Below are 11,568 nucleotides of genomic sequence, written 5' to 3'. Positions count from 1 at the left end.
CTCTTTGTCAGATTGTTTTTGTTGGTCATCTATTTCACTCAGTTCATGATCATTAGACTATTACATAGATTTCTTTTCTGATCATCCATTATGTATCATTAGAGTATCAAATATGTTTACATTCTTTAGCCAAGAACTCATCCACAGTATCAAATCTTTCACAACCCCAATTCTGATTTCCTTGGAACATGCTTCAATTATCAATCACCACATACATTGGGTTTGCCCCCATCAAACCAACACCACCAAGCATTCAAGGCAAAGTGGCAGACCTCTTTTCCAACCATTTGCTATATTGGCAACATCCAATGTTTACAGGGCATATCGAGAGACTCCCTCCGGCCCACATGTGGGACCCTGCTAACCATGCCATTCCCCATGTAGCAACACATGCACGCGCGCAGTATTGACCGCGGGTCGATTTCGTAATTTCGCGACTGTCGGGGGGGAAGGGTTTCCCGTTGTCCCCCCAGTTATTTGTGATATAAACACCCCCGGCTTGTCCACTTTGCACCCCTCTGTTCCCGCATCACACTGGGGAGGCGGTGAGGGACGAGGGGGCGTGTAATGGTAGGAATAGCGGCGTGAAGGTACGACAGGATAACGTTACGTTGGTGCGCCGGTACATCGCCACCGCATTAGAACGGCACTGTCTCTCTCGCTTCACTCTGTTCCCCTCTCTTGCGATTGTCGCTTTCCTTCCCTTCCGGCGTAGCGGCCTCCCGTACCGGTTTTTGAGTACGTAGCGGTTTTCTTTAAAGGAGAGAGAGAGAGAGAGAGAGAGAGAGAGAGAGAGAGGGCGCCTGGGGATCTTAGGCGTCGCGAGGATGGAGGGGGGAGGCCGGGGGAACCCTTTAGATCCGGCGGCTGCGGAGTTCTACCCGGTGGCAGGCCAGTTCGCTCTCGGCCACCCGCAAATTTACTACAGCTACCCTCCTCCCCCTCCGCTGGCGGTCGCGCTTCCGGTGTTCCACCACCAGCAGCCGCAGCAGGTGGAGATGGCAACGGGGACGAGGGCTGTGGCGCTGAGCATGGTGCCCCGGCACGTGGGGGAGGCCGAGGTGAGGGCGGGGATGGAGGCGTTCGGCGGAGTCCGGGCGGTGGAGATGGGCGCGCTGGCTGCGGACGGGGTCGTGACCGTGCACTTCTACGACCTGCGGAGCGCGGAGGCGGCGGTGGCGGAGGTCCGGGAGCAGCACGCGCGGCGGCAAGCCCGGATCGGGTACGGCGGCGCACCCGGGAACTGGGCGCCGCCGTGGCTGTACCGCTCGCCGGAGCTCGGCGGCGGCAGCGGCAGCGGGCTGGGGACGATAGCGGGCTACGCCGTCTGGGCTCAGTTCGCACCCTCATCGCTCGACGAGCCCAACCAGGGTTCCATCCTCGTCCTCAATTCCGATCCGCGCGTCTCCTTCGCCACTCTCAGAGACATGTTCGAGCCATTCGGTATATATTCATCTCTCCTGCAATCTTCGTTCTCATAGTTTCTCCTTTTCCTCATACTTCTTGTGTCGTTTCAGTTCTCTATATTCCCATCCTCCCAAAGATAGATCGATCGAGGAACAACAAATCGTAATTATATCGCATATTTCACCTGCAATAACTATTGGGCCCGATTTACTTTGTTTCATCGTTGTCGAGTAAGAGACGACGAATTCTATTATGAAGGCATCTGTCGTCCTCAGTTTCATCATTCTTGCCGTATGGCCTTTTGTTCACTCACACATATCGTCGTCTTTCACCTGACAGGAGCTCTCAAAGAGGTGAGGGAGACGCCCTCGAAGCCGCAACACAAGCTCGTGGAGTTCTTCGACACGAGGGACGCAGCTCGCGCTCTCGCCGAGCTCAACGGGAAGGAGATCAATGGCAGGCTGCTGCTGCTGGAGTTTGGTACACCTGGTAGCGGCCAAGTCCGGAGGTCTTACTCTTCTTACTCCAAGCTTTGTTTCTCTTGTTCGTGGATCCTCGACGGATTACCGATGGTGTAAGTTTCGCATGCTACGACAGCAATTACCCGAGGAGGGAAGCCGTGCACGGCCACGGCCTCCGCGGTTCCCCCTTGCCTCCGAGGTTCCTGCGAGGCGGTTCACAGCCCAGCAGATGGTCACAAGCAAGTGGAGCTTCCGCGAGATCATCCTCCTCGTCCTCGCTTCCCGGAGCAAGCGGGGAAGCAAGCCAGGGATCTACGGTGGTGCCAAAGAAGACCAGTACCAATACGGCTCCCGCTGCTGTTACCAGAAGACGCGGAAGTAACAGTAGTGGTGGGAGGAAGGCCAAGAGCAGCGGCAGCTCCAATCGTCCCTCATCGTCATCGTCGCCGCCGCCACCGCAGCAGCAATCGAGCGGCGGTAGCAGGAGGAGTTGGAAGAACCGAAGCAAGAGCGGGAGCAGCGAGTCGAGGTTCCTCTTCAAGGAAGTGGAATCGGAGGAATCATCCGAATCCTCTTGTAGGGATTCCAGAACTACAGTCATGATTAAGAACATCCCAAACAAGTACAGGTCCCCCACTCCTCCCCTCCCCACCACCTCAAAGTATCTTATCCAGATGTCGGAGTTTCTACATACATATGATCTCCATTGGTTAATTACATGCATCCTTCACTCGGTTCTATTTCTCTCTCCGGAATGCAGTCAGAAGCTGCTGTTGAACATGCTCGACAACCACTGCATTCAGTGCAACGAGCAGACTGGCGAGGGAGCCGACGAGCCCTACTCCGCCTACGACTTCGTCTACCTACCCATCGACTTCAAGTAAGTTTTTGAATCTAGAGATAGATAGATAGATAGAGAGAGAGAGAGAGAGAGAGGAGGTCGTCGCAGATATATATATGCTAAGAGAAAGAGGGAGGAGGAGGGATCACAAGGCAAGACGGGCAGACGAGGGGGATCGCTGCCGGCAGCTGCTCCTGTTTCACGAGCTGGTCTCTCATTCCCGTACGCTGCTGCGTCCAAATGGCTTTAGAGACCCTAATGGCAATGAGATCGCTGGCTGGCACATAAAGACAGATCCCCTCTTTCCTTTCTCTCTCACCGCGATGTCGCCTCCCTCCCGCTGGAGCAAAGATATCATTCACTCACTCCAAGTGTGTGAAACCGTGAAAAGGAGAACGAACCCATCAAACCCTAATCAGCAAGCAAGGCTTGCAGACATCATAGAATATAAACTGAGTCATCCCTCGTGATCATACTTGTGCTTCCACCAGTTGATGAGACACAACAGAAGGGTTTCAGAGATATTTCTGATTAAGGCCTTTTTGTTTTTTTCTCTCATCAGAATCCAAAGTAGGAAAAGCAGCAGAAAAATTATTAGAAAGCTAATTGTCGTTTGGAATAGTGTTTGTGTAGTAGCAGTAGTAGTCATTGGATTGACTCGTGGCTTGTTGACGTTGTGAAGCAACAAGTGCAATGTTGGGTACGGATTCGTGAACTTGACGTCGCCGGAGGCCGCGTTCAAGCTCTACAAAGCCTTCCACCAACAGCCATGGGAGGTCTTCAACTCCCGCAAGATCTGCCAAGTCACCTACGCTCGGTTGCAGGTTGCTACAGGGCTCTCTCGTGTTCGTCGTTGTCTTGTACTGTTACCTACCTGCCGTTGCTTTAGCTTTGAATTCTCTTTCAAGGGATTGGAGGCGCTCAAGGAGCACTTCAGGAAGTCCAAGTTCGCGTGCGACAACGACGAGTACATGCCCGTGGTCTTCTCTCCGCCCCGCGACGGGAGGCAGCTCTCGGAACCTGTCCCGGTCGTCGCCGTCGGCAGCGAGCAGCGCCTCGAGGACCTTTCCTGGACGCACTGCCAAGGCACCGACCTCGCCGACGCGTCGCAGCAGGTAGCCGACAGCGGCGGAGCGTCCTCCACCACCACCTCGACCCACGCGCCATCCGACAACGCCGACGGCGGCGATGATGATGATGATGACGACGACGTGGTCGGCAGCGGCGGCGGTGAAGAGACCAGCGTAGGGCTGAGCGAAGCTGTGCTGCACCTATCCTTCAACTAAATGATCGACTTCAGAGCACTGTGTACCGGTCGAGTCGATACATCCCATCTCACGCCAGGCGCCCATAGACATCTTTCTCCGGCCTCTTTTCTTGGATAATTTAAGCTTGCAATGACAGCATCCGAGTGTCTTCAGAATACGGTGGTCAAATTATGGTTGTTGATGATGATATTGTTCTTCACATAAATCATTATTTTATGCTATATATATATATATAGTAGAAGAAAAAGAAGATAAATGTTTTGACTACATTCTCCACAAGGAGAAGAAGCGGTTCTAATTAATGCAAAGGGTGTCACCACCGGTCGTAGTCTGCTCTTGGGAAGACCTATGGAGCCGACGTGGTTGGAATCACAGGCGAGGCGGCAGGCACCTTTACGATGATGGACGATACATTACGTATCAGGGCTGGAACGCCAGCACTCCCACCTTATCATTCCTCCAACATAATTGGCCGGCGGACGGTGTGATGGGGCGCAGTCCTTGTCCATCGTTCCATCACTGTGTGCAGCTGTACGTTGCCGCCCTTTTACTGTCGTCGCTGATACGAAGAATACCGTTCTACGAATAGCAGCAGAGAGAGGCGATGTGAGGGGGCGTCGCATTGTCCGGGTATTGGGATGTTCTGCATGCAAAGGGAGGGAAGGGGCGGGCGTGGGACGACGTTTTTGAGGGAAGACGAAACGCCAAGGGGAGAGAAGACGAAGGGGAAAGGGACAGGGAGGGATCGGACATCGAGGCGGCCAGGGTGGGGTTGTCAGAATCCAAGTGCCCGACAGGTAGACGCGTCGAACACGTAGGCCGATATCCCCCATGACGTGTCCTTCCCCGTCCCCACCCCCAGTCAGCGCCATTGACCGACGCTTCACGGCTCGAGCCAACTATTACGCAATTGCAGTTATATTAGTTATTAAATTGATGGATGTTAATTTCGGTCTTTATTGATATATTCGAGTAGGTTAATGTATTATTGTATAAAGTGATAATTCTCATATTCGAACCTAAAATATCTAATAATTATATATATATATATATATACAATTTTGATCGATTAGTATATTATTGTATAAATAATAAATCTTTAGCAAATCATTTAATATAATATTTTTTAAAATTTGTTAAAATATACATGAGATAAAATATTAATTTAATTTAATTTTTTAAAATTATTAAGACACGATATTTTATTTCACTATTTCAATTCTTATCAATATATCATTTTCAAATAAAAAATTAATTTTATTATATATATATATATATATATATATATATATATATATATATTCTCGAAAAATCTTTCTAATATTTCCACGATCAATTGATTTGCACAATCAATTACAGTGTTTTTGACACATTCCTCAAGACAGACACTATAAGTTTATTTAAAAATATGATTTCAAATATGTACTCTTATTAATTTAGGGATAAGAATATGAAGTTACAATATTTTTATGTATTCATCAAAATATTATAAGTTCATTCAAAAATATTATAATCGAACGATTAGATCATTCATCATATGCTCTAGTTGTCCTCTTAGGGATCTTTGAAAGACTATAAATGAAAAAAGGTAAAAAAAAAAAAAATTCTCGAAAATTCGTCTATATACAGTATAATATAATGTATGTAAGACTATAATATACAGTATGTAAAGAGCAGCTGATGAAGTATGATTTATGTGGCACAACTTTGGTTGAGGCTGCTGCCTACACGCACGCTGCGGTACGGAGGATAAAGCAAAACCTGCAGCGGCAGCAGCACTTGGGGGCAAACACAAAAGGAGTTGGGAGTGTGAGGTGGGCAGTATACGTTCCTGAATGGCTTCTGAAAAGGATTAATCTCATCTCCTGTAGCTTTCAACTGAATCGGAGAAGTACTGACGAGCAGGCAGCCTCCAGATTAAGACCCATCACCCACCCCCCTGCTTCGCTTTTCCAGATCCCCACCATCTTTTTGGGATGCATTCTGCAGAGGGCAACACTTGCTACCATTCACTCAATTCTCTCGTTTCATTTCCCTGTTTTATGATCATTTCATATTGAAATCTAATTAGAGATCTTGAAATACAAAAGAATGAAGGAACAGATCACTGCAAAGCATGCGTGTTTTTCCCAGAGAATAAAGAATGAACAACTCTAACTCATTAGATTTTGTTTGTTACTGCAATGAATGTCTATACCATTGATCAAAAGATGAGAACATGAACAAGTGAGAGTAATATAACTGGTCTCGGAGAGGCCCATGCAAGAACCCATAATGGCGAGAATAATAGAATTTGAGAACAGATTTGAGGTTAGCAAAGCAACTAGTGCTGTTCACGCAAGCAGAGCAGTCTTGGGAAAGTCACAGAGATTGAAGTGTGATAGTGATGAAGTGTACAATAACCTACCAAAATATACTCTCCAACTAAAGAGAAATTTCTATCCAAGTGCAAAGGTCATAAGTATGCACTAAACAAAGCATAATATGGAGTCGGCAACATCAAGATGAAAGGCTCGATTGCGGGGAGCGATGTTGGATCCCAATGAAATATGCAACAAAAACAATGAATTTTGGTTTCAGGTCAATGACCGGCAAGGGCTGCACATCTCAAACACGGCATGGCTTAATCACATTCTTCCAACGGAAGACAAAAGCTTAAGGTCCTTATTTTAGGCATAAACAGGAAGTAGGAACTAAAGAAGTATGCACTCAGTTGTGATTATTATCAGCAAAAAGAAAAGTACCGGGCACCATCTTTGCGACAAAGACTAGTGGCGGCGTATCTGCACATGTTACTGCAGCTGAGGCTTTTTGAGCGAATTGATTTGCTTCGCAGGGTTCAATCCCTTGGGGCAAGCATGCACACAGTTCTGGATATTATGGCAGCGGTATAGCTTGAATTCATCATTTATTGCCTCGAGCCGCTCCTTTGTGTACTGATCCCGACTATCTTGTATCCACCTACTCAACAGAGTAAACAAACTGTTGCGAAAATATTTGTCCATAAATTGAATTAAAGAGAATCCGAGCTCCATAACAAGCAAACATGCAACAGAGGAATGCAAAAAACAAAACAGAAAGAAAATAGGAAGCATTTTCCAAAGAGTTCAACATGAAATGGCAAGGAAAAAATAGCAGAAGAGTCGTACAACGAAGAGATTATATATACCAGTCAAGAGGATAGAAATTACCAACATTACATTCTTTTGCTTTCATTTTCCTTCTCTTCCACCTGTTTCTCAACATATGCTTGTTCGCTCGAACACCATATTGCAATCACTATCAAGTAATAGTAACTAACGCCAGAATTTTCAGAAAAAGTATCCAGAAAATAGATACAGAAGTTTTAAGGGCTATGTCAGCCAAGCATTATTACATGATGGTCTAACAAAAGCACCAAAGAGTAATTATAGTGAGATGAACCATCTTCTCGGTCCCTCCAGTAATCCACAAGTATTTTAAGTGGCTCATGCTTTAGATAGAATGTATGAATTAAGCAATCAAAGATATCCGTGTAGAAAGCAAAACCTTGTGTTTTCTCTTTCCATAAGAAACCTACTTGATCCTTAAAATCAGATTGAATATAATGGATATATTTGCAGGTCAGAGATCGTCAACTGCAACTTGGATAAAGTACATATTTTGCCTACTTCCCCACAATCCTGAATATGGAATACTTCAGAAAGATGGATTTTGGTATTTAAGTAGGACTCATTTGATCAAGCTGTCTAGACTACATGACAGTGGATCCCAACATGCCAATAAATATTACACAAACTAACTCATAAGCTAATCGACCCATAAATTAGTATCTATCTATTCGCTGAAGTTGCAAAAGTCCATTCACCTTTGCCAAATAATTGGCACCAAAGTTCACGCCATAAAATCTGCTCACAAGTAAAAGTTCACATGGTTATTTTTGTCATTTAAAATGATACGAATGTTGTACACAACTCATTAAATTTGACATAAAGGTACACATGCTAGCATTAGCTTTCTAGGAAGCACACAATGCTTTCCTTACCCCAGCCATATCAGCATACAGAGTCCTAACAAATGGTGGCAGTTACAGAAAATATATCATAGCAGCAAGCAAAGAAGAAAGTCAAGGTGTTTAGGAATTGCATAATTCTGCATTAAACTTATTTGCCGCACTTCAATACATATCTGATATCAATTTCCTCTCAAATTTTTAGTTAATAATAGTTCTGTCTCAAAATCAATTAGATACATAACAATAGCAGTGACTTACCGTAGCATGTTCAGATTATAAGTAGTTCATCTGGGCTGGCAGACAATTTATGAATATTTTTGTAGATATAACTTGTCAACAGATAAACTTGAGATACACAGTAGAGCATAGTTGTAAGATGCAAGGGAAAGCCCATCACTAACTTAAATTCTACTTGCCTTAAAAAAATGTTTTATAGAGTACCATAACCAAATTGAAAGAATTCATTTTAACAGGTCATTTCTTAGCATCTCTTCCTATAAAAACTGGGTGCATTACAGTTGGATTTTGCGATAGATACTTGCTTTCATATTTATTTTAGTAAATAAAATCATTTTATTCTACTGTTGGAGAATAAAAAAGGGGATTAGGGTTTACACAAAAATCAGTGAGGAAATCAGTTCCCCAGGTCTGGCAAATCTTTCAAGTATGTCTCCTCTCCCTATTTAGCATTATTTAATTCTTATCAAACTCATAAATTGTCTGCCAATGGCTAAAAAGCAGGATCTTAATATGTCATGCTTAGCCAATAAACATGTGGCACAATCATCATTGGAGACATCATCTGGCAAGCCAAGATATTTTATTCCTTGAAACAAAGATTCTGATGAAATATTGTGTAATATAAGGAAACAAGATAACAAGGAGAGAGAAGAAAACTTGATGTCCATAGATAACTTTACTAAAAACCAAGTCTTGTGGAAGCATTTCGCAGGTTTTTTTGTGTCACAGAGACTTAAACAAACATTTTGAAGAATTCAATGATTGTACAAGAATGGAAATAAAATGATAAAAAATACTGAAGATACAAACATGAGAAAGACCTATCTCACTACCTTGGAAATCTTAGTTAACCTAACTTTTCTTAAAGAAAGATCTAAGCAAAAGTTTCTTTGGCAACTTGCTAGTCTTAAGATATTAAGACTATGAATACTGCAAAAAATATGGAAGATATGGTACAACTAAAAGTGAATAGAAGAATACAGAACATTATCACCATAATAATGAGATGCCACTATTATAGATAAAGTAAAATCTATAGATAGATATCCCAATAAATGATAACAATATTAGGAAATTCACATGTGAAGTATGGAATTCATTAACTTTACAGTATTTTCATCCCTAAATCTATGAGCATTAAGAATTACAAATAATTCTACCCCTTAATTTCCTAATGTCATGGAGAGGGTTTTTCCAGCCACAAATATAACCTTCTTAAGCACTTGATACAGGTCTTTCAGATACTCATAAGCACTTACATTTCAAAACAAAAGAAGGGCTTAAAAAAATAATAAAGATGAGAAAATAACCAAACAGTTTCATGGTACACAGTTATCTATCACAAGGTACAACCATACAGACTTCTGCAAATTCTTGCAATGTTACAAGATGAAAATTTAGCATGTGGTTTCCATCTAAACAACTTGAGCCAGATTGTTATCCAAATAAAAATTTTATTTTATCCAAATCACAATATAATAAAACAGAAAATCATGATTCAGTAAATTATATATCAGCAACAGTATGCACTATAAAACAAAAAAATAAACTGGAGAAAAACATAAAGGCCACAACTTTAATAGTTCTTACTTCTTGAGCCCACTTTCCAGCTGAAACATTATAAGAAAAAAATTATCCATCATTCAAATATACCTGAGTACTCTATGATGTCAAAAGAAAAATAACTAAGTAGGTGCATACAAGCAAGTTTCAGTCCTTACAATGAACATGTTGGGGCTAATGATATGATCTTACATAATTTGAACATGATTGCATCAAATTATAGGTATTTTCTTCTCTTTTTTCTGAATATTTCTTGCAAATGCCAGCATATAGTGAGCTTATATTTTGGTTCTATGCGCTTTGATCATTAATATTTTTATACAGTAATGAGAATTAACAACTGCTTCACAAGAAGCTGAGACAATGATCTAAAAACACGAACTGTTCAATCTCCCCCATCATGTTATATATATTAATCATCACCGAAGAAAGAAGGACCATTGCAAAAGACGCATACATATGAAGAAAATTTCTTTGGAATAAAAAACCATATCTCTACATTGATAAATATACGATCGATGATGCAAGGGAAGGTCAAAGGAGAAGCACATACCTATGAGCGTGGAGGAGAGCCGCCGGGCCAAGATATGCCTCGGGGTTCCACCAGTAGCTGGGACACGAGGTGCTGCAGCAAGCGCAGAGGATGCACTCGTGCGTCCCATCCAGCTTTGCCCTGTCCTTGTTGCTCTGCGGGACTTCCTACCCCATCTCCGGCGGTGGGTCCTTCTGCTGGAGCCACGGCTCCACGCTCTTGTACTAGCTGTAGAAGTTGGTCATGTCCACCACCAGATCCTTGACCACGAACATGTGCGGCAGCGGCGTGATCATGGCCGCAGCCGCCGACTCTGCGGCCGGGATCTTGGTGAGGCAGGCGAGGCCGTTGTCGCCGTCGATGTTCATGACGCAGGAGCCGCATATGCCCTCGCGGCAGGAGCGGCCGAAGGAGAGTGACGGGTCCACCTCGTTTTTGATCTTGAGGAGGGCGTCGAGCACCATCGGGCCGCACTCGTTGAGGTCGACCTCGTACTCCTGCATCTGCGGCGACTCCGGCCGGTCGGGGTTCCACCGGTAGATCGAGAAGGTCTTGAGGCGCTTGGGCTCGGCCGATTCTGACAGGGAGGAGTGGGTCTGCGCCAGGAGCAGGCGGCCGGTGGCGGTGGCGGCGGCGGCGCTAGGTCGGTGATCGGGGAGGAGGCCTCGGCGGAGAAGCACCCTCGCGGTGGCCATCACGGAAGCCAAGAGGAGCAGCGGAGACGGCGAGCGGAGGGGCGCAGTTTTAACAGCGATCACCATAACACGACGTGTTAATGTTAATTGTCGCGCCAAGTACGACGGTGGAAACAACCTGTGGGCGCCTCTCCATGATTCCCTACAAAGCGAACCGATCAAGAACCAACGTGAACCGTCCATTGCCACGGCCTCGGTGGGTCCAGCCATCAGGTTTGAATATGAACGGCCGGATTGTGTTGAGATTCGCACCAATGTTCGAGGGGATCCCAGCCAAACAGAATCAAGATACACCCCTGCATGAATCCGGAAGCGGTAAGGGCCCATCATAACGGCTGTAACGGGGAAACACTACAGGCCGTTACTAACAGTTACAAAGCAATCCGTCATCACTCTCTTTTAAAAATCTGCTGTTAAAAATAAAATGGATTATTTCAAAAGGCTAATAATAAAGAGGGAAAGATTTTGCATGTGACAGTGAGAGTTTTATGCCATAGTGAATATTAAGATCTGTAGTTCGGTATGTTGAAAAAACTATTTCGAGCTAATCTAATCATACTATGCAAA

The 11,568-nt window shown here is 44.5% G+C and overlaps 1 protein-coding gene and 1 pseudogene across 1 annotated transcript; one reads left to right on the top strand and one right to left on the bottom strand.

The window, feature by feature from the left end:
• The first annotated feature begins 827 nt into the window (after positions 1-827).
• On the top strand, positions 828-4,103 carry LOC103991127 (protein terminal ear1-like). Its single transcript, XM_018828765.2, has 6 exons — positions 828-1,443; positions 1,747-1,915; positions 2,005-2,496; positions 2,629-2,748; positions 3,392-3,533; positions 3,618-4,103. The coding sequence occupies exons 1-6, from the start codon at positions 828-830 to the stop codon at positions 3,993-3,995; spliced, it is 1,917 nt and encodes a 638-aa protein (XP_018684310.2). The 3' UTR covers positions 3,996-4,103.
• A 1,498-nt stretch (positions 4,104-5,601) lies between these two features.
• Positions 5,602-11,369, bottom strand: LOC135616590 (succinate dehydrogenase [ubiquinone] iron-sulfur subunit 1, mitochondrial-like; annotated as a pseudogene).
• Between the last annotated feature and the right edge of the window lie 199 nt (positions 11,370-11,568).

Source organism: Musa acuminata, chromosome BXJ2-7 (assembly GCF_036884655.1).
Source record: "Musa acuminata AAA Group cultivar baxijiao chromosome BXJ2-7, Cavendish_Baxijiao_AAA, whole genome shotgun sequence".
NCBI classification, from domain to species: Eukaryota; Viridiplantae; Streptophyta; class Magnoliopsida; order Zingiberales; family Musaceae; genus Musa; species Musa acuminata.
The sequence above is the reverse complement of the archived record's forward strand: the minus strand, read 5'-3'. Positions and strand labels throughout refer to the sequence as shown.